This window comes from Manis javanica, chromosome 11 (genome assembly GCF_040802235.1).
Source record: "Manis javanica isolate MJ-LG chromosome 11, MJ_LKY, whole genome shotgun sequence".
NCBI classification, from domain to species: domain Eukaryota; kingdom Metazoa; phylum Chordata; class Mammalia; order Pholidota; family Manidae; genus Manis; species Manis javanica.
In genome coordinates this window covers 65,605,059-65,631,194 of record NC_133166.1, presented here as the reverse complement: position 1 = coordinate 65,631,194, position 26,136 = coordinate 65,605,059, and the positions used below count along the sequence as shown (strand labels likewise).

Here is a 26,136-nt window from a genome sequence, read left to right as displayed (position 1 = left end):
TCTGTATTTTAAAAATACAAGCAAATATAGTTAAGTTTTTGAACTACCTTAGCTACAAGTGTGAAATATATGTGAGAAACAAACTAAATAGATTTTCAGTCAGCTTAATATGAGGAATGAAACTTGCATTTCAGACTTAAATACATTTTGCCTATCAATAATGTGAAAAGTGAAAATTTATATATAAATATTTTGCTGCTCATTAAATTATAGAAATAAAATACTTGCTTTTCTTTTTTTGTTAACTTCAAATGGTAGTCAATAAGTTTTCAGAAGAAACACTTTTGTAGTTCTGATGCATATAGTGTTTAAACATCACTAGTCTAAAAATAATTTACTCTTTTTGGTATTTAACCTCTTTGTGAATATTATTAACATTGTGGATTCTCTTAGAATTCTCATACACACACAATTTAGCATATAGTATAATGGAGTTGGCAGACTGGGATCCCTTAGGCATATAGGTTCCGGGTTTTAAAACCCGCCCTAGAAAGCTTGCTTATATGATTTTTCTTTAAAACTATATGCAGACTTCTTAAAAAATAAAAATATGCCAGTATTTATTGTAGTTTTTTTTTAAGAAGAGTAATTGCTGCAGCTAGTTAAGAGGAAGTGAAGTTTAGTGGAAAGGCCAGCTCAGTCAAAGGATCTATAAGCTTTACTCCAGCTTTACTACTGATTGTTGTATGACCTTTTGGGAAGTCACTTAACCTCTCAGGCTTTGATTTCCTGTGAGTTTTGCAGTACTTGCAAGAAATTTTATGAGTAGTTTTGTGGTATCATGGTAAAATTCTTTATCAATTAGGGACTGACTCTGCTACTGCTTTTGTGGGGAAAATGTCCTGTAGATAAGATGTATGTCTATTGTGCCTTTTTACTGAATATGACTTTTCAGATGAGTTTATGTGACTTGACTTTCTCAAATGCCATGTAAGTAAAGTTAAAATCCTAATCCTAACCTGGTCACTGTGAGTTTCAACATATTTTATATATTTTGGGTATATGCCACTGTTATTAATATGTGTTAAAATTATCATCTGTAATTCTGTGGCTTGCTTTTTCTTTCTTGGTGGTGTTTCTTGATGAGCAGAAGTTCTTAATTTTAATGTAGTCCAATTTATCAATTGTTTCCATTCTGTTATATTTTAAAATGGCTTTTTATCCTGATAAGCTGTTTTTATCCCAAGTCATTCACTTAACAAATAATGAAGTGGGAGATCTATGCATAAGAAATTATTCCCAGCATGAAAGAGCTAACAAGAAATGCCTAATAGGGAAAATAAGGTTCCACTCAGTCTAATTAATTCATTTAATAAATATTTACTGAACATTTACTATGTGCTTGATACTTTTTTAATTGGTACAGAGCTTTGGAGGTATGTGTAGTGTTAAGAATCCACTTTTTAAAATTGAGGTATCAGCATATCACATATTTTAGGTGTACAACATAATGATTTGATATATATGTGTATTGCAAAATGATTACCACAGTAAGTTTGGTTAAAATCCAATACCACACATAGTTACAATTTTAATTTTTCTGTGAGAGAATCCACTTTTAAATAATCATATCATTTTCTACAGACTTAGGCATGATTTTTCTTTTAGTTGAGAGTCATTCTAATTTTTGTGATGAAAATTGCCATGTGTGAGGGCTTTTAGAACTTAGGGAAGTATTCCTGCTAAAGAAAAGGCAGGATAAAACAGCAAGTTGACTTTCTTTTGGAAATGACTTGATTTCATGAATTGGGGCCTTTTAAGTTATTTTACTCTATGTTATGATTGTACATGATTAAATAAAAAATTATAATCTGGATGACATGAAGAGTTTTTGAAATATCCCTTGAGTAATGAGGACACTTTTGAAGGAATGTCAGTGAACATAGTAAAGCATAGGCAGATACTTAACAGTATTAGAGCATGGTATGTGGAGTTTAAAAATTATGGGAAAATTTAAAATTGTTATCTAATTTTTTTTAAGTAAAAAGTAAGTTGGGCAGGGGAGAATAAAAAATAAATAGTATAGCCTGACTTGACTTTCCTGACCTTGAACTTTATGGAGTTTGGTTAATCTTAAAAAAATGCAATTGATAAAAGCATCACTGAACATTGGGTTGGGATCCCAAAACCTTGGTTTTCTTTCTGGTTCTATCACTGATTAAGTATGTGGCATAGGGAAAGTCAGGTTTATGATGTGGTTTACAGTCTAAAGTAGTGAGATTTTAAGAATGTGAATGAACAGTTTGATTAAAAATTGTGACTATACATATAAAATGCTGTGAATTTTATAAATCCATTTCAAGATTAATTAAAAAAGGGTCTCTTAAGGAGACCAAACTAAAGGCCAGTGATGTTAGCTTATAAATATAAAGTTACAGTGAGGGTCATTTGTGTGGAATGTTTATGTGAGGTACATTCCATTTTTGTGTGTCTTTTAGGAAACCATCAACTACTTAACTTTTCGTTGTCTTGAAAAAACTGTGGAAAAGGGAAAAAACTGAAATATTAGAAATTTAACTGTCCTTGAGTTCTTTCCTTGCTGTAAAAACTACCTTTTTTTTTCTTTTTGGGTTTTAAGCTTTGGAGATTTTTGCGTTTTGTTTTTTTCTTCTTAAAATCAGAAATCTTTAAGTCTAGCTTTTGATGGCATGTCATAAATCTGTGTTTGTAGTCTAATTCCGTTTTCCCCTTCTTCTGTTGTAGGGAGCAAGAAACCTGAAAGAGAGCCAGTTTTCCCAAAATTGGTAAGTAATTTTACCAGGCATAGTATGCCTGATGCTAGTTGGATAATCATTCAGGTGTTCAGTGTCTTTTTGTTTTTTTCAAAAAAACCCTCCCTCCCAACCCCAAATGAGGCTTTGCTGTTTGCCCTGAGTGAAAGTGAATTTTTGTCTGATTTCACTTGGCCATATCTCAAATACGTTTGTGTTTCTAATAATACTGCTAGGCTTGCATGTTCCTGCATTTGATAACCTGTTAAAATGTAAAGGTCCCTTTTGCCAGAATGTCCTTAATGCAGTAGTTACAGCTGAAAATTTAAGTCAGGATATTTGAAAGTTAAGGTACCCATTGTGTTTTGTATTACTTAATATGCTATAAAATTTGATGACCTTAGTATATGTGCAAAATGGCTAGGTTAATTTAACTATGGGAACCTTGACTTTGAAATTTGGGACTCTTAAGTATTTATAGTCTTAAATTTAATGTTGCTTTGCTTCATGTCTGATATTACATTTTTAGTGTCTGTTGTTTTGTATAGTTCTTAAAGAGGAAAAAAATAGAGAAATAGAAAAAAAAATAGAGAAGCAGCAGTGTGGGATGTACATGCAAATACATTTTCCCCCTAATACTTACTTTAATATCTTCTTTAGCAATGTATAAATCATGACACTTAATAATTTCTTTGAATATCTAATTCAAGATCATTGATTGCATAGGGCAGTCCAGTGAATAAGGATCAAACAATATTAACCTTATTTGAGGAGAATGTATTATGATAAAAAATTAAACAGGATAGCAGGAATAAGGTAGTCCTGTAATATAAGGCTACTACTCTGTGTTTTTGTTTTTGTTTTTAAATTCTCTCTCTCAAATAGTAATTAACTTAGTGGATGTTGTAGATATTTGGTTAAGGCTTCTTTTTGATTATTTATGGTCCTAAAGGTGTCTCTTTTTACCATTTAGGGATTGGGCTTTGAACAAAGGGAGGAGACATTTGAACCAGTTAACCCTGCATTTTACTGCCTTTTTATTTTACTTGCCTCTCTCTCGTGGAACCTTTTTAAATACATAATCAAGACCCTATAGCCCTTTGAGATGTGATGAAATCATAGAAGCTTAGAGAAAGGACCTTAAGGGCCTTCTCTTTTGGCCTTTTACCAGGGTGGCAATTTGTTCTCCTGTATCCCTATTAGATTGTTATTCGGGTACATATTGAATACTACATTAAAAAAAGCGTAGCTCATTGTTTAATGTATTCTGAGGAACTCTGGTTCCTCAGAAATTAGTAAATATTACTGAGGTGGTGTGTGAGTCGGGAAAATGTTCTGTGGTCAAATAATTTGGGAAATGCTGCATTAAACAAAGTTAAACAGGTTTCTTTACTGCAGGACTTCTCAGAACTTTTAATATGCTAATGTGCATTGTGAATGTATGGTATGCAGCATTCTTGAATACTTCTAATGACAGGGAGCCCACTACCATATAAGGTAACCCATTCCTTTTTTGTAAAGTTCTAATCCTTAGCTTTTCCTTAAATTGATCTGAAATCTATCTCCTGTAATTTCCACTTTTTATTAAGTACTTATTGATTATGTCATGACCACCACAGCCTTTTGTGTTAACCTTTGTGCAGTAAATATTTGTATGATTCTAATCAGGCTTATCTGGACTATTTTTATCATTAAATAGAATTCTGGTAAATGTAGCAGCCAATTCTAAAATCTCTGCCTCATTGTCACATTGCTCTTCTTATACACTACTCTCCAGCCTCCTTCACTTTGAATTTCTGTAAGTTTTTTTAATTTACTTCAATGTTCTTGTTTTTGGGTATAGGTGGGATGATTTTAGTAGATATGCTTGGTTTCTCTAAAGAAAGATGGGATACAGAAGAGCGTGTATATGTCAGCTAGGCCTGAGCCCAGGAAGCTGAGGTGGAAACTGTACATTAGAATAAACACTGTGGGTAGGGAAAGGTGCAAGACACTGTAGCAGACCTGTGAAGGGGATGTTATTGTGGGGAGACCCTGACTTGACCAAGGATACAACACCCTTGTGTTCAAATGGACAGACCTATGTAGGTATTCCTTTTTTGTCCTCTTTAAACAAGCACCTGACCCTCCATGGACAACCACCCCTCAGCTCCCAAGAAAATAACAGAGAAGGAAAAAAAAAAAGTTTTATACTCAGATACATTCAGATGCCATAAATCTAATTATTTGTGTTTTTGTGTGTATTAATTTAATGGCTAGGAAACATCATTCCCACTAGCCAAATGATTTTTGCAGCTATAATACCAGGATTTGAGGATAGTAACCTTGGCCAGATTCAAAGGGTAGCATCTAAAATCAGGATTACTAAGCTTTTGTGCAGTTGCATTTTTCGTTGACCTGTGGAGTGTCAGCAAAGAAATATCAGCATGAAAATAAGAAAACAAACGTTATATATTTTTAATGTCAGTTTTATTGATTCATGTTAGTACATGTTTTCAATAAATGCTATTAAAAGAATTCCATTTTTTTTAGCATCTGTGATAATCTTTAGTACTATTAAGTTAAAAGATGCTACTTTAAAGGTATTATTTATCTCCTAGAATGTTAGATACATAGTGAGTAATAATTTGTACAAATTGAAAGCTGGTATTTTAGTATTAGGCATGTGTCAAGTAAGGATACATAGATCTGTCAAGACTTCCTACTTTTTCATGTTTCAAAAACTTAAACCTACTGTAATTATTCTGAGAATATAGATAAAAAATGTAGTCTTACACCATGTAAACTGATGGTATAGAGAACACAGCTATCCATTTTTAGGGAATTCAGACTGGGGGCTTATACAATGTATTACAAACTTATTGCTAATTAAAGAAATTTGATCGATGATTTGAGTTTTGTTTGGAAAAAGGTTTATGTCAATGTTTTTTAGCAATAAATTCAGAGTTACACATTACTGTGTTAGTAGAATTATAATGAAACACAGGTCACATATCTGCAAGCAGATCATACCCAGAAAAATAGTTAGAGGCCTTTTTCTTAGAGAATTTGAAAATAGGAAAGCCTACAATCTTTTCAGCAATATACTATGTTGAGAAGTTTATAAAAGAGTGTTAGGTATATTAAGAATAGCATAGATCTTTAGAGTTACAAAGGGCTTTTCATAGAACTTCAGTTTATTTAAACCTCATAAGTTTTAGGAAGTAGGTGATAATATTCCCTTTTTTCTGATTTATAAGCAAACAAACATTAATGAGACCCTGAGGTTGAGAGTGGTCACACAACAAACAGGTGGAATAAGGTTTTGTTTTGGTTTTGGGGGGGGGGATAGTGCATGTTCTTACCAGACATCACAGCTGCCTTTTTTAATGGGATTTGATTGTTATTTTTATTCAGTTGGTTTGTAGAGTTTTTATTTATATTTTTGGTCTTTTGTTATTTGAAGGTGAGTGGCCATTAAGTGCCCCTGGTTTGACATGTACAGTGTCAAACATAACAAATGTTTGTATTTTGGGCTAGTCAGTTGCCCTCTTTGATGGTAGTATTTAAAGCTGTTGGGTGGAAAGGCATTGTACTTAAATAAAGTAAGTCTGTTACTATTTTGTGAGTCTGCTTATGTTTACCTTGTAGCAACTGATTAGTTTTGTATAGCTTATCAGAATTGGTTAAAATATGAAAAATCATCTTTTTACAAATGTAGCACATAATGCCTTTTTTATGGTATTATTAACTGCTCCTAAATGGTCTTCATATGATGGCTGCATGAGTTGTCTAAGCTCCCCAAATATTTTTTAAATAACTCAGCTTGTGCTTGTCATGTTTTTGTAAGCTATAAATATATGTATATAGTTTTTTAAGGCAGAGATGAATCTCTTAAAGTTATTAGGCAGAAGGAGTCCTTTTTGAAGGATACCTGGCGAATCTGTTAATCCTTCATAGGTTTTTCTGTAACAAGTCACTACCTTTTTTAATTCCTCAGTTTTATTTTGAAATAAAATGAGGAATTGGTGTTTAGAGTCCTTGCCAAGTAAAGTATTTCATAGTTCTTTCTTAGTAATTTGTGAGCACTCTAACTATATAAATTATGTTAACTCTTTGTTGTGTATAAGTTCCCCATGTTCTTAACCTGCTGTTTGTTTCCAGAGTTAAGATGAGTTGAACTATGATGTTGTGTGTTACTATCAGTAAATTATGTTTTGTGTTAACCACCAGTAAAACTTTTACTGGTAGTTACTGGCCTTTCTGTTGTTGAAAATACCTCTTTAACTTCAAGGTGATTCGTAATTTGACAAAAATTATAAGCAGTCATTCTTGGACACATTTTCTGATTAAAACCTTGCAAAAATTAAAATGAATTCAAGTACTGTTTTCAGGAAGACCTTTAGTACATTAAGTCAAGAATTAATGTAGGGAGATTTTTTAGTATTTAAAATTTAAGTGACTGTAGTTTTAACATTTGCTGTTGTATGTAGAATAAATTTACATGGCAACAAAAACCTTGGTCTAAGACAGTAACATAATTATTCTGATATGTATTTATTTATTTGTAGCTCCAAAAGTTTTCTAAGATACTAAGCAGCTAAAAAATACTTTAGGAATTTTGTTTGTTCATCAAAATATGTCTCCCTTTCCACATTCTGTCCCCTAAACATGCTACTTTTATGAAATTTTTTGGTGGACAATATTGTACAATTAACTCTTCCCTAGCCTTCACAAATCTAACTTTGAAGTAGTTTTCACTTGAAATTATTGTTTTTTAGGTTGGATATTTTGATACTATATAACATAAGTACATAAGCCCTAGGGGGGATTTTGCCAGTGATATTTTAAGCGTAGTGAAATTAAGCAAATGTAATGAAAACTAATATTCGTAAGAATACATTCTGTAGCTAATGATTCCATTATCACTCTGTTAATTCAGGTTTTAAGTAACTTAGGTGACTGTGGACTTGATCCATAGATAAATAATTTTGAGAGAGTGTAAAGATTATGAATCTCATTGAATTGAAGAGTGGTGGTTTTTCTGACTTTCTGATTGTTTCTTGCCTCACTTTGTAAGAGTGCTGAAAAGCTGCTCTATCTACAAGTTTTATAGGTACAAACAAAGAGAAAGAAGTAAACTTTAAATTTATTCAGGCAAAAGCAAACTTTTGCTTTGGGAGAGTACCTAAAATCATGTCAGAGGGCACACTCAATAAAAAAGAAAGGAATAAAAAGAGAAGTCAGCTATTGCATTAATTCGAATTGTGGGTGTGATGAACAGAGCAGAATAAGAAGGTTCACATTCACAAATCTAGGCTTTTGACATTATCTCCACATGCAGTTATACACACAGCCAAAAGAGATGCACTGGCAAGCTTGAAAAGAAGATGGTGTTCATTGTAAAGCTGGAAATGTCTGTTCCATTCTAGACCACCTCATCTGTTGTGCATGATAGATTTATTTTTTAATATCCCTGTTAAAATTTTGTGGAGGCACAGTTACATTGCATTGTATTTATGTTAAGTATTAATTTGTTAAATGTAAACCTTTAAATTATACCAGAATTTTCCCATTTTGAATTTATTTATTTATTGTTAAGTTATTAACTGATATACACTCTTATGAAGGTTTCACATGAAAAAACAATGTGGTTACTACATTTACCCATATTATCAAGTCCCCACTCATACCCCAATGCAGTCACTGTCCATCAGTGTAGTAAGATGCCACAGATTCACTGTTTGCCTTCTCAATCTACACTGTTTTCCCTGTGAACCCCCACACCATGTGTACTAAACATAATACCCCTCAATCCCCATTTCCCTCCCTCCCAACCCACCCTCCCATTCCCCTCCCCTTTGGTAACCGCTAGTCCCTTCTTGGAGTCTGTGAGTCTGCTGCTATTTTGTTCCTTCAGTTTTGCTTCATTGTTATACTCCACAAATGAAGGAAATCATTTAGCACTTGACTTTCTCTGCCTGGCTTATTTCACTGAGCATAATATCCTCCAGCTGCATCCATGTTGTTGCAAATGGTAGCATTTGTTTCTTTCTTATGGCTGAATAATATTCCATTGTGTATATTTACCACATCTTCTTTATCCATTCATCTACTGATGGACACTTAGGTTGCTTCCATATCTTGGCTATTGTAAAAAGTGCTGCAATAAACATAGGAGTGCATATGTCTTTGAGTCTGAGAAGTGTATTCTTTGGGTAAATTCCAAGGAGTGGGATTCCCGGGTCAAATGGTATTTCTATTTTTAGTTTTTTGAGGAACCTCCATATTGCTTTCCACAATGGTTGAACTAGCTTACATTCCCACCAGCAGTGTAGGAGGGTTCCTTGTTCTCCACATACTCACCAGCATTTGTTCTTAGACTTTTCAATGCTGACAATCCTTAGTGGTGTGAGGTGATATCTCATTGTGGTTTTAATTTGCATTTCCCTGATGATTAGTGATGTGGGGCATCTTTTCATGTGTCTGTTGGCCATCTGAATTTCTTCTTTGGAGAATTGTCTCTTCATATCCTTTGCCCATTTGTTAATTGCGTTATTTGCTTTTTGGGTGTTGAGGCATGTAAGTTCTTTATATATTTTGTATATTAACCCCTTGTCGGATATGTCATTTACAGATATATTCTCCTATACTGTAGGATGCCTTTTTTGTTCTGTTGATGGTGTCCTTTGCCGTACAGAAACTTTTTAGTTTGATGTAGTCCCATGTGTTGATTTTTGCTTTTGTTTCCCTTGCTCGAGGAGATGCATTCAGGAAGAAGTTGCCCATGCTTATATTCAGGAGATGTTTGCCTATGTTGTCTTCTAAAAGTTTTATAGTTTCATGACTTACATTCAGGTCTTTGATCCATTTCGAGTTTACTTTTGTGTATGGGATTAACAGTAATCCAGTTTCATTCTCTTGCATGTAGCTGTCCAGTTTTGCCAACACCAGTTGTTAAAGAGGCTATCGTTTCCCCATTGTATGTCCATGGCTCCTTTATCGTATACTAATTGACCATATATGGTTGGGTTTATATCAGGGCTCTGTAGTCTGTTCCATTGGTCTATGGTTCTGTTCTTGTGCCAGTACCAAATTGTCTTGATTATTATGGCTTTGTAGTAGAGCTTGAAGTTGGGGAGCATAATTCCGCCAGCTTTATTTTTCTTTCTCAGGATTGCTTTGGCTATTCGGGCTGTTTTGTGGTTCCATATGAATTTTAGAACAATTTGCTGTAGTTCATTGAAGAATGCTGTTGGTATTTTGATAGGAATTGCATTGACTCTGTAGACTGCTTTGGTCAGGATGGCCATTTTGACAATATTAATTCTTCTTATCCATTAGCACGGGATGTGTTTCCAATTATTGGTATCCTCTTTAATTTCTCTCATGAGTGTCTTGTAGTATTCAGAGTATAGGTTTTTCACTTCCTTGGTTAGGTTTATTCCTAGGTATATTATTCTTTTTGCTGCAACTGTGAATGGAATTGTTTTCCTGATTTCTCTTTCTGATAGTTCCTCGTTAGTGTATAGGAATGAAACAGATGTCTGCGTATTAATTTTGTATCCTGTGACTTTGCTGAATTGAGATATTAGATCTAGTAGTTTTGGAGTGGATTCTGTAGGGTTTTTTATGTACAATATCATGACATCTGCAAACAGGGACAGTTTGACTTCTTCCTTACCAATCTGGATGCCTTTTATTTCTTTGTGTTGTCTGATTGCCGTGGCTAGGACCTCCAGTACTATGTTGAATAGAAGTGGGGACAGTGGGCATCCTTGTCTTGTTCCCCATGTTAATGGAAAAGCTTTAAGCTTCTCGCTGGTAAGTATAATGGTGGCTGTGTGTTTGTCATATGTAGCCTTTATTATGTTGAGATACTTGCCCTGTATACACATTTTGTTGAGAGTTTTTATCATGAATGGATGTTGAATTTTGTTGAATCCTTTTTTTGGCATCTATGGAGATGATCATGTGGCTTTTGTCCTTCTTTTTGTTTATGTGGTAGATGATGTTAGTGGATTTTCAAGTGTTGTACCATCCTTGCATCCCTGGAATAAATCCTACTTCATCATGATGGATGATCTTTTTGATGTATTTTTGAATTCAGTTTGCGAATATTTTGTTGAGTAGTTTTGCATCTATGTTCATGAGGGATATTGGTCTGTAATTTTCTTTTTTGTGGTATCTTTGCCTGGTTTTTGTATTAGAGTGATGCTGGCCTCATAGAATGAGTTTGGAAGTATTCCCTCTTCTACTCTTTGGAAAACTTTAAGGAGGCTGGGTATTAGATCTTCGCTAAATGTTTGATAAAATTCAGTGGTGAAGCCATCTGTTCCAGAAGTTTCATTCTTAGGTAGTTTTTTGACTACTGCTTCAATTTCACTGCTGGTAATTGGTCTGTTCAGATTTTCTGTTTCTTTCTGGGTCAGCCTTGAAGGTTGTATTTTTCTAGAAAGTTATCCATTTCTTCTAGGTTATCCTGTTTGTTGGCATATAATTTTTCATAGTATTCTCTAATAATTCTTTGTGTTTCTGTGGTGTCTGTGGTGATTTATCCTTTCTCATTTCTGATTCTGTTTATGTGCGTAGACTCTCTTTTTTTCTTGATAAGTCTGACTAGGGGTGTATCTGTTTTGTTTATTTTCTTGAAGAACCAGCTCTTGCTTTCATTGATTCTTTCTATTGTTTTATTCTTCTCTATTTTATTCATTTCTGCTCTAATCTTTATTATGTTCCTCCTCCTACTGACTTTGGGCCTCATTTGTTCTTCTTTTTCTAGTTTCATTAATTGTGAGTTTAGACTGTCATATGGAATTGTTCTTCTTTCCTGAGGTAGGCCTGTATTTCAATATACTTCCCTCTTACCATGGCCTTTGCTGTGTCCCACAGATTTTGCTGTGTTGAATTATTGTTATCATTTGTCTCCATATATGGCTTGATCTCTGTTTTTATTTGGTCATTGATCCATTGGTTATTAGGATTATGTTGTGAAGCTTCCATTTGTTTATGGGATTTTTCATTTTCTTTGCATAATTTATTTATAGTTTCATACCTTTGTGGTCTGAAAAACTAGTTGGTACAATTTCAGTCTTTTTGAATTTACTGAGGCTCTTTTTGTGGCCTAGTATATGATCTATTCTTGAAAATGTTCCATGTGCACTTGAGAAGAATGTGTATTCTGCTGCTTATGGGTGTAGAGTTCTTTAAATGTCTGTTAGGTTCATCTGTTCTAATGTGTTGTTCAGTGCTTCTGTCTCCTTATTTATTTTCTGTCTCGTTGATCTGTCCTTCAGAGTGAGTGGAGTGTTGAAGTCTCCTAGGATGAATGCATTGTATTTCCACTTTTAATTCAGTTAGTATTTGTTTCACATATGTAGCTGCTCCTGTGTTGAGCACATATATATTTATAATGGTTATATCTTCTTTTTTGGATCGACCCCTTTATCTTTATGTAATGTCCTTCTTTGTCGCTTGTTACTTTCTTTGTTTAGAAGTCTATTTTGTCTGATACAAGTACTACGACTTCTGCTTTTTTCTCCCTATTATTTGCATGAAAATATCTTTTTCCTTCCCTTCATTTTTAGTCTGTGTATATCTTTGGGTTTAAAGTGAGTCTCTTGTAGGCAGCTATAGATGGGTCTTGTTTTTTTTATTTATTTTTTATTATTTTTATTTTTTTATTTTATTTTATTTTTATTTTTATTTTTTTTAGATAATTGTTTTTTATTGAAGGGTAGTTGACACACAGTATTACATTAGTTTCAGGTGTACAACACAGTGATTGAACATTTATATACATGATAATTCTAGGTACCACCTATCACCATACCAAGTTGTTACAATATTTTTTTTTTTTTTTTTTTTTTGAGAGGGCATCTCTCATATTTATTGATCAAATGGTTGTTAACAACAATAAAATTCAGTATAGGGGGGTCAACGCTCAATGTACAATCATTAAACCATCTCAAGCCTAATTCTCGTCAGTCTCCAATCTTCTGAAGCATAACGAACAAGTTCTTACATGGTGAACGAATTCTTACATAGTGAATAAGTTACATGGTGAACAGTACAAGGGCATTCATCACAGAAACTTTCGGTTTTGATCATGCAATATGACCTATAAACAATCAGGTCAAATATGAATATTCGTTTGATTTTTGTACTTGATTTATATGTTGATCCCACATTTCTCCTATTATTATTATTATTTTTATTTTTAATAAAATGCTGAAGTGGTAGGTAGATGCAAGATAAAGGTAGAAAACTTAGTTTAGTGCTGTAAGAAGGCAAATGTAGATGATCAGATGATCAGGTGTGTGCCTATGGACTAAGTATTAATCCAGGCTAGACAAGGGCAGCAAGACATCCACGGATGCAGAAGATTTCTCTCAAAACGGGGGGGGGGTGAGGTTCTCAGCCTCACCTCTGTTGATCGCCAAATTCTCACCTGATGGCCCCCCTGCGACTGTGCCTGTCTTAGGTTGTTCCTCCCTTGAGGAATCTTACCCGTCTCTGGCTAACCAGTCATCTTCCGGGGCCATACAGGGAAATGTAAAGTTGGTAAGTGAGAGAGAAGCCATATTGTTTGCAAAGGTTAGCTTTTTACTTCTTTGCAGATTTATGCCCTGTGGCTTCTATGCCCAGCACTTGTCTCGAGGTATCTTTACCACCTGGAGGAATTATGATACTCAGTAAATTTGATATGAGGCACGAATTCTATTTAAGGGTTGTAATTAGGAAGGAAGAAGAAAAGCTATAGATGTAGCATATGAAGGAAACATGGGAGGATTGATTATTTCTTTGACATATCTTCTTGTATAGTACCTTAAGTATGTATAGGTTTTAAACTACTAACTAATTTGCACACACATATTAACATAATAGGAATACGGTGACATAAACAAAGCAAATCTATAATTACCATCCATCTCCAGTGAAGCCAAGAAAACCATTTAGGCACCGTAGGCATTTGTGAAAATTTATCTATGATATGATGGATATTGTCCAACTGTACTTGAACCATCAGACAAATTAAAGCAGCCCATTTCTGGGATCTGTTCACATCCCATATGTTCTTTTAACCATAGATAGTCTATAGTCATGAGATTTTGGAGTGCTACAACTTGCACCCCTCCCAACTCCTGGTTGAGTTCCAACAGTACAGATCCGGTCAAATTCGTTGTCTCACTGTATGCACATGCCAGCCTAGACATCTCCCTCCTCCTTCTTATGGCAAGTCCAGGAGACGGTGGGCTGGATGCAGCCACAACCGCAGCATCGTCCGGATCCCTGTGGAGGCTTTTTGATGATCATCCCCCGGCACGAGTCCTCCAGAGAGTGCTGATGCCGGAAGCTCCTCCTCATATCGTATCTTAGTTCATTTTCTGGGTATCCAAGCTAGGCCTTGATCTTCTGCGTAGAAACAAACAGACCCTTTGCCCACACTTTGACATGCCCTCTATACCACTGTGCAGAACTCATTGGAGGTCAGCACACAGTAACTGCTTTTTTTTTTTTTTTTTAATTAAGAGAAAGGAATATTATCAGAAAAGAGTACCTCCATAGCTGATCATCTGACACCCTTTAAGTGATCAACATTAAGGATATTTAAAGCATGCGTTGATCTTTGATTCACCAATAGTTTTATCCTGTTAAGGAGTAATCCCCCTTTTCTTTCTTTCTTTCTTTCTTTTTTTTTTAAAATTTTTAATCTACACTTACCTGAAGAATACTATGTTTACTATGCTCTCCCCTATATCAGGTCCCCCCTAACAACCACATTACGGTTACTGTCCATCAGCTTAGCAAAATGTGGTAGAGTCACTACTTGTCCTCTCTGTGTTGTGCAGCCCACCCTCCCCTTTCTCCCTCCCCCCCATGCATGCTAATCTTAATACCCCCCTTCTTCTTCCCCCCCCTTATCCCTCCCTGCCCACCCATCCTCCCCAGTTCCTTTCCCTTTGGTACCTGTTACTCCATTTTTGGGTTCTGTAATTCTGCTGCTGTTTTGTTCCTTCAGTTTTTCCTTTGTTCCTATACTCCTCAGATGAGTGAAATCATTTGGTATTTCTCTTTCTCCGCTTGGCTTATTTCACTGAGCATAATACTCTCCAGCTCCATCCATGTTGTTGCAAATGGTTGGATTTTTCCACTTCTTATGGCTGAGTAGTATTCCATTGTGTATATGTACCACATCTTCTTTATCCATTCATCTACAGATGGACATTTAGGTTGTTTCCAATTCTTGGCTATTGTAAATAGTGCTGCGATAAACATAGGAGTGCATCTGTCTTTCTCAAACTTGATTGCTGCGTTCTTAGGGTAAATTCCTAGGAGTGGAATTCCTGGGTCAAATGGTAGGTCTGTTTTGAGCATTTTGATGCACCTCCATACTGCTTTCCACAATGGTTGAACTAATTTACATTCCCACCAGCAGTGTAGGAGGGTTCCCCGTTCTCCACAGCCTCGCCAACGTTTGTTGTTGTTTGTCTTTTGGATGGCAGCTATCCTTACTGGTGTGAGGTGATACCTCATTGTAGTTTTAATTTGCATTTCTCTGATAATTACCAATGTGGAGCATCTTTTCATGTGTCTCTTGGCCATCTGTATTTCTTTTTTGGAGAACTGTCTGTTCAGTTCCTCTGCCCATTTTTTAATTGGGTTATTTGTTTTTTGTTTGTTGAGGCGTGTGAGCTCTTTATATATTCTGGACGTCAAGCCTTTATCGGATGTGTCATTTTCAAATATATTCTCCCATACTGTAGGGTTCCTTTTTGTTCTATTGATGGTGTCTTTCGCTGTACAGAAGCTTTTCAGCTTAATGTAGTCCCACTTGCTCATTTTTGCTGTTGTTTTCCTTGCCTGGGGAGATATGTTCAAGAAGAGATCACTCATGTTTATGTCTAAGAGGTTTTTGCCTATGTTTTTTTCCAAGAGTTTAATGGTTTCGTGACTTACATTCAGGTCTTTGATCCATTTTGAGTTTACCTTTGTATATGGGGTTAGACAATGGTCCAGTTTCATTCTCCTACATGTAGCTGTCCAGTTTTGCCAGCACCATCTGTTGAAGAGACTGTCATTTTGCCATTGTATGTCCATGGCTCCTTTATCAAATATTAATTGACCATATATGTTTGGGTTAATTTCTGGGGTCTCTAATCTGTTCCACTGGTCTGTGGCTCTGTTCTTGTGCCAGTGCCAAATTGTCTTGATTACTATGGCTTTGTAGTAGAGCTTGAAGTTGGGGAGTGAGATCCCCCCTACTTTATTCTTCTTTTTCAGGATTGCTTTGGCTATTCGGGGTCTTTGGTGTTTCCATATGAATTTTTGAATTATTTGTTCCAATTCATTGAAGAATGTTGCTGGTAATTTGAGAGGGATTGCATCAAATTTGTATATTGCTTTCGGCAGGATGGCCATTTTGACGATATTAATTCTTCCTAGCCATGAGCATGGGATGAGTTTCCATTTATTAGTGTCCCCTTTAATTTCTCTTAAGAGTGACTTGTAGTTTTCAGAGTATAAGTCTTTCACTTCTTTGGTTAGGTTTATTCCTAGGTATTTTATTCTTTTTGATGCAATGGTGAATGGAATTGTTTTCCTGATTTCTCTTTCTATTGATTCGTTGTTAGTGTATAGGAAAGCTACAGATTTCTGTGTGTTAATTTTGTATCCTGCAACTTTGCTGTATTCCGATATCAGTTCTAGTAGTTTTGGAGTGGAGTCTTTAGGGTTTTTTATGTACAGTATCATATCATCTGCAAATAGTGACAGTTTAACTTCTTCTTTACCAATCTGGATTCCTTGTATTTCTTTGTTTTGTCTGATTGCCGTGGCTAGGACCTCCAGTACTATGTTAAATAACAGTGGGGAGAGTGGGCATGCCTGTCTTGATCCCGATCTCAGTGGAAATGCTTTCAGCTTCTCGCTGTTCAGTATAATGCTGGCTGTGGGTTTATCATATATGGCCTTTATTATGTTGAGGTACTTGCCCTCTATTCCCATTTTGCTGAGAGTTTTTATCATGAATGGATGTTGAATTTTGTCAAATGCTTTTTCAGCATCTATGGAGATGATCATGTGGTTTTTGTCTTTCTTTTTGTTGATGTGGTGGATGATGTTGATGGATTTTCGAATGTTGTACCATCCTTGCATCCCTGGGATGAACCCCACTTGGTCATGGTGTATGATCCTTTTGGTATACTGTTGAATTCTGTTTGCTAATATTTTATTGAGTATTTTTGCATCTACATTCATCAGGGATATTGGTCTGTAATTTTCTTTTTTGGTGGGGTCTTTTCCTGGTTTTGGTATTAGGGTGATGTTGGCTTCATAGAATGAGTTTGGGAGTATTCCCTCTTCTTCTATTTTGTGGAACACTTTAAGGAGAATGGGTATTATGTCTTCTCTGTGTGTCTGATAAAATTCCGAGGTAAATCCGTCCGGCCCCGGGGTTTTGTTCTTGGGTAGTTTTTTGATTACTGTTTCAATTTCTTTGCTTGTAATTGGTTTGTTTAACTTTTGTGTTTCTTCCTGGGTCAGTCTTGGGAGGTTGTATTTTTCTAGGAAGTTGTCCATTTCTTCTAGGTTTTCCAGCGTGTTGGTAGGTTTTCATAGTAGTCTTTAATAGTTCTTTGTATTTCTGTGGAGTCTGTCGTGATTTTTCCGTTCTCATTTCTGATTATGTTGATTTGTGTTGACTCTCTTTTTCTCTTAATAAGTTGGGCTAGAGGCTTATCTATTTTGTTTGTTTTCTCAAAGAACCAGCTCTTGGTTTCGTTGATTTTTGCTATTGTTTTATTCTTCTCAATTTTGTTTATTTCTTCTCTGATCTTTATTATGTCCCTCCTTCTGCTGACTTTAGGCCTCATTTGTTCTTCTTTTTCCAGTTTTAATAATTGTGATGTTAGACTATTCATTTGGGATTGTTCTTCCTTCTTCAAGTGTGCCTGGATTGCTATATACTTTCCTCTTAAGACTGCTTTCGCTGCATCCCACAGAAGTTGGGGCTTAGTGTTGTTGTCATTTGTTTCTATATATTCCTTGATCTCTATTTTGATTTGTTCATTGATCCACTGATTATTTAGTAGCATGTTGTTAAGCCTCCATGTGTTTGTGAGCCTTTTTGTTTTCTTTGTAGAATTTATTTCTACTTTCATACCTTTGTGGTCTGAAAAATTGGTTGGTAGAATTTCAGTATTTTGGAATTTACTGAGGCTCTTTTTGTGAGCTAGTATGTGGTCTATTCTGGAGAATGTTCCATGTGCACTTGAGAAGAATGTATATCCTGTTGCTTTTGGATGTAGAGTTCTATAGATGTCTATTAGGTCCATCTGTTCTAGTGTGTTGTTCAGTGCCTGTGTGTCTTTACTTATTTTCTGCCCGGTGGATCTATCCTTTGGGGTGAGTGGTGTGTTGAAGTCTCCTACAATGAATGCATTGCAGTCTATTTCCCTCTTTAGTTCTGTTAGTATTTGCTTCACATATGCTGGTGCTCCTGTGTTGGGTGCATATATATTTAGAATGGTTATATCCTCTTGTTGGACTGAGCCCTTTATCATTATGTAGTGGCCTTCTTTATCTCTTGTTACTTTCTTTGTTTTGATGTCTATTTTGTCTGATATTAGTACTGCAACCCCTGCTTTCTTCTCACTGTTGTTTGCCTGAAATATGTTTTTCCATCCCTTGACTTTTAGTCTATGCTTATCTTTGGGTTTAAGGTGAGTTTCTTGTAAGCAGCATATAGATGGGTCTTGCTTTTTTATCCATTCTGTTACTCTATGTCTTTTGATTGGTGCATTAAGTCCATTTACATTTAGGGTGACTATTGAGAGATATGTACTTATTGCCATTTCAGGCTTTAGATTCGTGGTTACCAAAGGTTCAAGGTTAGCTTCTTTAGTATCTTACTGCCTAACTTAGCTCGCTTATTGAGCTGTTATATACACTGTCTGGAGATTCTTTTCTTCTCTCCCTTCTTATTCCTCCTCCTCCATTCTTCATATGTTGTGTGTTTTGTTCTGTGCTCTTTTTAGGGGTGCTCCCATCTAGAGCAGTCCCTGTAGGATGCCCTGTAGAGGTGGTTTGTGGGAAGCAAATTCCCTCAGCTTTTGCTTGTCTGGGAATTGTTTGATCCCACCATCATATTTAAATGATAGTCGTGCTGGATATAGTATCCTTGGTTCAAGGCCCTTCTGTTTCATTGCATTAAGTATATCATGCCATTCTCTTCTGGCCTGTAGGGTTTCTGTTGAGAAGTCTGATGTTAGCCTGATTGGTTTTCCTTTATAGGTGACCTTTTTCTCTCTAGCTGCCTTTAAAACTCTTTCCTTGTCCTTGATCCTTGCCATTTTAATTACTATGTGTCTTGGTGTTGTCCTCCTTGGATCCTTTCTGTTGGGGGTTCTGTGTAATTCCATGGTCTGTTCGATTATTTCCTCCCCCAGTTTGGGGAAGTTTTCAGCAGTTATTTCTTCAAAGACACTTTCTATCCCTTTTCCTCTTTCTTCCTCTTCTGGTATCCCTATAATACGAATGTTATTCCTTTTGTATTGGTCACATATTTCTCTTAGTGTTGTTTCATTCCTGGAGATCCTTTTATCTCTCTCTATGTCAGCTTCTATACGTTCCTGTTCTCTGGCTTCTATTCCTTCAATGGCCTCTTGCATCTTATCCATTCTGCTTATAAATCCTTCCAGGGATTGTTTCACTTCTGTGATCTCTTTCCTGACATCTGTGATCTCCTTCCGGACTTCATCCCACTGCTCTTGCATTTTTCTCTGCATCTCATCCCACTGCTCTTGCATTTTTCTCTGCATCTCATCCCATTGCTCTTGCATTTTTCTCTGCATCTCTGTCAGCATGTTCATGATTTTTATTTTGAATTCTTTTTCAGGAGGACTAGTTAGGTCCGTCTCCTTCTCAGGTGTTGTCTCTGTGATCTTTGTCTGCCTGTAGTTTTGCCTTTTCATGGTGATAGAGATAGTTTGCAGAGCTGGTACAAGTGACCGCTGGAGGAGCTTCCCTTCTTGTTGGTTTGTAGCCTTTTCCTGGGAGAATAGCGACCTCTAGTTGCTTGTGCTGGGCAGCTGTGCGCAGACAGGGCTTCTGCTTCTTGCCCAGTTGCTTTGGGGTTTATCTCCACTGTTGCTGTGGGCTTGGCCTGGCTGGGGCTGTTCCTCCAAAATGGTGGAGCCCCGTTGGAGGGGGAACGGCCAGGAGGCTATTTATCTCCGTAAGGGGCCTCTGTGCTCCCTGCTGCCCAGGGGGTTAGAGTGCCCAGAGATCCCCAGATTCCCTGCCTCTGGTCTAAGTGACCTGTCCTGCCCCTTTAAGATTTCCAAAAAGCACTCTCCAAACCAAAACAACAACAGCAACAATGAGAGAGGGAACAGAAAGAAAGAGAAAAAAAAAAGGAAAAAAAAGGAAAAAACAAGCGATTTTTTTTTTTTTTTTTGTCTTCAGGTGCCGGTCCCAGGCACCTGCTCACTGGTCCTGCTGCCCTGTCTCCCTAGCACCAGGGTCCCTGTCCTTTCAAGGCTTCCAAAAAGCACCCACCCACCGGTCCCGCAGGGAAGGAACGCTCGATATTCTTTGTCCTCAGGCACTGGTCCCAGGCACCCGCTCACCAGTCCCGCCGCCCTGCCTCCCTAGCACCGGGGTCCCTGTCCCTTCAAGGCTTTCAAAAAGTACTCGCCCAAAAGAGAGAAAAAAAGGGGAAAAACGCGCGATTTCTTCGGTCCTCAGGTGCCGGTCTCAGGCACCCACCCACCGGTCCCACAGGGAAAAACGCGGGATATTCTTTGTCCTCAGGTGCCGGTCCCAGGTACCCGCTCACCAGTCCCGCCACCCTGCCTCCCTAGCACCGGGGTTCCTGTCCCTTTTAGGCTTCCAATAAGCACTCGCAGAAAAGAGAAAAAAAAAAAAGGGGAAAAACGCGCGATTTCCTCTGTCCTCAAGTGCCGGTCTCAGGCACCCGCCCACCGGTCCCGCAGGGAAAAACGTGGGATATTCTTTGTCCTCAGGCGCTGGTCCCAGGCACCCGCTCACCAGTCCCGCCACCCTGCCTTCCTAGCACTGGGGTCCCCGTCCCTTCAAGGCTTCCAAAAAGCGCTCGCCAAAAAGAGAAAAAAAAAAAGGGGAAGAACGCGCGACCTCCTCCGTCCTCAGGCACCGGTCTCAGGCACCCGCCCGCCGGTCCCGCAGGGAGAAACGCGGGATATTCTTTGTCCTCCGGCGCCGTTCCCAGGCACCTGCTCACCGGTCCCGCCACCCTGCCTCCCCAGCAACGGGGGCCCGTCCCTCTAAGGCTTCCAAAAAGCGCTCGCCAAAAAAAAAAAAAACCGCTCCGGTTTCTCTCCACCCGCCGGGAGCCGGGGGGAGGGGCGCTCGGGTCCCGCCGGGCCGGGGCTTGTATCTTACCCCCTTCGCAAGGCGCTGGGTTCTTGCAGGTGTGGATGTGGTCTGGATGTTGTCCTGTGTCCTGTGGTCTCTATTTTAGGAAGATTTTTCTTTGTTATATTTTCATAGCTCTATGTGTTTTTGGGAGGAGATTTCCACTACTCTACTCACGCCGCCATCCTGGCTCCGCCCCTTCGGGTCTTGTTTTTTTATCCATTCAGTGACTCTGTGTCATTTGATTGGTGCATTCAGTCCATTTACATTTAGGGTGATTATCGATAAGTATGTAGTTGTTGCCATTGCCGACTTTATATTCATGGTTACCAAAGTTTCAAGGTTAACTTCCTTACTATCTAAGAGTCTAACTTAACTCACTTAATATGTTATTACAAACACAACCTAAAGGTTCTTTTTTTTCTCCTTTTTCTTCCTCCTCTTTTCTTTATATATTACATATCATATTCTGTACTTTTTGTCTATCCCTTGATTGACTTTGGGGATAGTTGATTTAGTTTTGCATTTGCTTAGTAATTAACTGTTCTACTTTCTTTACTGTGGTTTTATTACCTGTGGTGACAGCTATTAAACCTTAGGAATCCTTCCGTCTATAGCAGTCTCTCCACAATACAGTGTAGAGACGGTTTGTGGGAGGTAAATTCTCTCAGCTTTTGCTTATCTGGAAATTGTTTAATCCCTCCTTCAAATTTAAATGATAATCTTTCGGGATAAAGCATTCTTGGTTTGAGGCCCTTCTGCTTCATTGTGTTAAAGACATCATGCCACTCCCTTCTGGCCTGTAATGTTTCTGCTGAGAAAACTGATGGTAGTGTGATTGGCTTTCTTTTGATGTGATCTTATTTCTCTCTCTGGCTGCTTTTAATTGTCTGTCCTTATCCTTGATCTTTGTCATTTTAATTACTATATGTCTTGATGTTATCTTTCTTGGTTCCCTTGTGTTTGGAGATCTGTGCACTTCCATGGCCTGAGAGACTATCGCCTTGTGGAATTAATGGGATTAATATGTAAATCAAGTAATACAGAAATCAAATCAAATGTACAAATACACATGACTTGATTGTTTTACCCACAACTCTTTATGTGTGATCAAAAACAGAATGAGAGAGCCAAAGTAGTTCTCATGGCTCTGGGCCTCCCTCACATGGTTTCAGTATCCTTGAGAAGTGTTGTGTCCTTGGGCTAGGCTCAAGGCCAGATAATAATGTTTTAAGTTCATTTTATGTTCATTGCTCAATAAATATGAGAAGTTCCTTTTTGGCATTACTCTTGCTCAGTGAAGCCTCGAGTACCCTGGCTGGTCCTTTTAGATCTTCGATATTTCATTATGTCTCCCCCATTGTCTGCGGGTCAGAAGCAGGGAGGGGACTGGCACTCCTTTCCTAGTTTGGGGAAGTTTTCAGCAATTTTACCTCCTCAAAGACACTTTCTATCCCTTTTTCTCTCTTTTCGTCTTCTGGTACCCCTGTAATATGAATATTGTTCCGTTTGGATTGGTCACAGAGTTCTCTGAATATTCTTCCATTCTTAGAGATCCTTTTTCCTCTCTGTGCCTCAGCTTCTTTGTATTCTTCTTCTCTAATTTCAGTTTCATTCATTGTCTCCTCTACTGTATCTCATCTGCTTTTAATACCCTCCATTGTGCTCTTCAATGATTGGATCTCCAACTGTAATTCATTCCTGAGTTCTTAAATGTTTTTCTGTACCTCCATGAGCATGTTAATGATTTTTATTTTGAAGTCTCTTTCAGGAACATTCATGAGGTCAGTTTCATTTTAATCTTTCTCAGGAGTTGTATTCATAATTTTACTTTGAACCAGGTTTCTTTTGTGTTTCATTTTTGTGTATGGCTCTCTCTAGTGCCCAGAAACTCAACTCTCTCGAGCTGCTCAGCCTCTGAAGCAATGTGGGGGGTCACAGGGGAGCAGTATTGGTGCCTGGGGGAATAAAAGAGCTGTTTCCCGCTTCCCGGCTGCTATGCCTGCTTGCACTGCCAGAGTCAGTGGGCCGAGCACACAGGTATAAGCCTCTATGCTTTGCATTTGTAGTTGCTGTAGACAGATCTTTCCTCTGGCTGGCCTAATGCCATGGTAGGGTTTGCCGGTTTGCGAGCCAGGTGAGGCTGGCTGGGAGAAAAGCGCAGTACGTTGCGTATCATAGAGGGGGTCCTTCGTGCTATGTAGCCATTCTGAGAGCTTAAGCACCTGAAGATCGAGACAGTTCCCAACCTGCTGGGCAGAGTGCACCCAGACAATTTTGTCTACCTGTCCTTTGTCCTGAGCAGTAAGCTCTGTGCAATCCTTGCCACTTTAGCAGCCCTCTAACTGTTAGGAAGCCTCTCAGACTGCCTGCCTTTCTTTTGTCCCAGAGCAACCGAATATGGATCCCTGTTTTCTACAAGCAGCTGAAATCTCAGTCTCTCCAGGTATTCTGCCTGTCTTAGCTTTACAACCCCCTAATCACGAGAGTACCATGAAAGCACCATGTACTGTAGGTTTGTGCTCCCAGAGCAGATCTCCAGAGATAGATATTAAGAAGTTCCAGCCTCCACTCCCTCCCTGCTCTGTTTCTCTTCCTCCTGCTGGTGAGCTGGGGTGAAGGAAGGGCTGGGTCCTGCTGGGCCACAGCTTTGTTACATTACCCTGTTCCGCAAGGTTTATTCTTTTCTCCAGGTGTATGCATTTTGGCACAGCCCTCTTTCATGTTGCTTTTTCAGGATTAGTTGTATTAACTATATTTTTGTATTATATGTGAGGAAGCCTCTGTCTTGCCTCTCATGTTGCCATCTTTAATCCTCTCTCTCTATTTTTTTTAAGTAGAATAAGAGTCCATCCAAATTCAAGTATTCTGGCTTTCTTTTACCTCTGAGAGACCCTGAACTTTCTAGTTCACTCTGTGATGTTTAAAAATTTATGACCCTGTTTGTTATGTGTCTCTTTCTAAGGGCAATCTCCCTCCTAGACTTCCAACTCTCCTAAGGCGGAAGTGGTCTTGTTCAGCTTTGCATCCTTAGACTGCAGTGTGAAGCATGGTGCTGAGTATGTAGTAGGTGCTCAGGTGTTTTCATGACCAGATAAAATATTTTTTTTGTCATTTATTATTTCAGGTGTTCTGTAGAGGAATACTCAAAGAATAAAACCCAGAAAGTTCTGGTACCAAGTCAGTGTAAAACTTCATTTTGGAAAGCAATCTGGGAAATTTCTTGCCCTCTATAAGAAAATGAAATATCTGACTAATATAAAAATTTACTTTATTTAACATGAATATTTCCTTTATACCCAACATAATGGTCCAAAATATTTTATGATCTCTACAGCTGCAGTGAGAAGAGGAATTTGTTTTAAACAGAGGTTGAAGAAACTATAGAATTAGTAGACAAGAGAAAGTGGAGAAGGTAGAGGATGGAGTTGCAGACTCTACAGGAGGCTCTTAAAGTGGAAATTCAGGTTCACCAGGTATGTTACATTATTGGCTTCTCCCGCATCATGTTATTAAGTGATGGCTAAGATTAGTAAAATGGCCTGTCTCTGATTTTCAGTGCAGTTTTTAATCGTCTTTTAGACAGTTGTCGGAGTCATGTCATTTGCATTTTGTCAGTGCTCAACAAACTCATTGATAATATTTTAAGAACTGTAATGTAATGTTCTTGAGTTCCTTCCAGAAGAAAGAACTGAAAATATTTTTTTTATATACCAAAGATGGTTTTTAAAAAAACCCACTTTTTTTTGTATTGTGGTTCATTTGAAGAACTTTGTTCATGTGACTTAACTTGTATATTTTTAATAATGAGACATGTTTCACTTGACTACCATGTATACTGAAGTTTTTGGTCATAATTCAGCTTAATGGCTTGATACCAATCTTCAGTAAAGAAAATGTGATTGCCTTTATAGATGTTTAAGTTTCAGATTTCACAATTCTTGCATTTTACCTCAGATACATAGGTAAATAAACCTTTAAAATATATAAAAATTTAAATATTAAGTGATATGATAAAATAATTGTGTTAATAAAATATGTATTAAGTATGTATATTTTATTTAATAAAACCATAACCAAGACAAAAAGCTATTCTTAAATAACTGAATCATTAACATTACTATATAGACAGTATCACTGTTTTATATCTGTTTTCTATATGTTAGCTGGATGTGGTTCTAGTTTCAAGACACACACACACAAACACGTACAATCCTTGGAAATCAAAAGTGATAAAATGACAATGAATTGACTACGTTTCAGTGTTTGGGGTGTAGGAATAGGGAGAGGAAAGGAACTATTTTTTAAATGTGTTTGTTCTTAGGTATGGTTCCCCTTGTTTTATTTGAATTATCTAATGTAAGAATTTCTGAAAGTGTTGTAGGAATACCTTGGGGTTTTGATAACTACCAAATTTGCAAGTTGGTCAGAATTATGGTGGGTGAGAACTTAAAGGAAAGCTTCAAAGTGCTTATATCTACTTTTTATCTGTGTGTTCGGAAATCCCTGCTGCTGCTTTAGATCTTGTTAAAATCTTGTTCGGCAGTAGTCTTACAGTTTGCCATGTATAGGCAGGCTTCCATAGGTGAAGTGTGTTTTATTTTTATGGGAACTTTTTTTTTTTTCATCTCAGAATTATACTTATTCACATTCTAACATTCCTATTTTTTTTTTTTTGAGAGGGCATCTCTCATATTTATTGATCAAATGGTTGTTAACAACAATAAAATTCAGTATAGGGGGGTCAATGCTCAATGTACAATCATTAATCCATCTCAAGCCTAACTCTCGTCAGTCTCCAATCTTCTGAAGCATAATGAATAAGTTCTTACATGGTGAACGAATTCTTACATAGTGAATAAATTCTTACATGGTGAACAGTACAAGGGCATTCATCACAGAAACTTTCGGTTTTGATCATGCATTATGAACTATAAATAATCAGGTCAAATATGAATATTCATTTGATTTTTATACTTGATTTATATGTTGATCCCACATTTCTCCCTTTATTATTATTATTATTTTTATTTTTAATAAAATGCTGAAG

At 37.2% G+C, this 26,136-nt stretch overlaps 1 protein-coding gene across 20 annotated transcripts in view; it reads left to right on the top strand.

The window, feature by feature from the left end:
• Positions 1-26,136, top strand: part of PHF21A (PHD finger protein 21A) — a 282,000-nt gene that overhangs the window by 32,382 nt on the left and 223,482 nt on the right. For 16 of the 20 annotated variants that reach the window (XR_012122694.1, XM_073216471.1, XM_073216473.1 and 13 more), the window contains 2 exons: positions 2,704-2,744; positions 24,424-24,562. Coding sequence is in view for 19 of the 20 variants with exons in the window: in XM_073216471.1 (XP_073072572.1) it covers positions 24,509-24,562 (54 nt within the window). In the remaining variant the exon portion in view is untranslated. Of the gene's footprint in view, positions 1-2,703; positions 2,745-4,109; positions 4,209-24,423; positions 24,563-26,136 lie in introns of all 20 variants that reach the window. The other 4 variants (XM_073216481.1, XM_073216480.1, XM_073216478.1 and 1 more) reach the window with 1 other exon arrangement.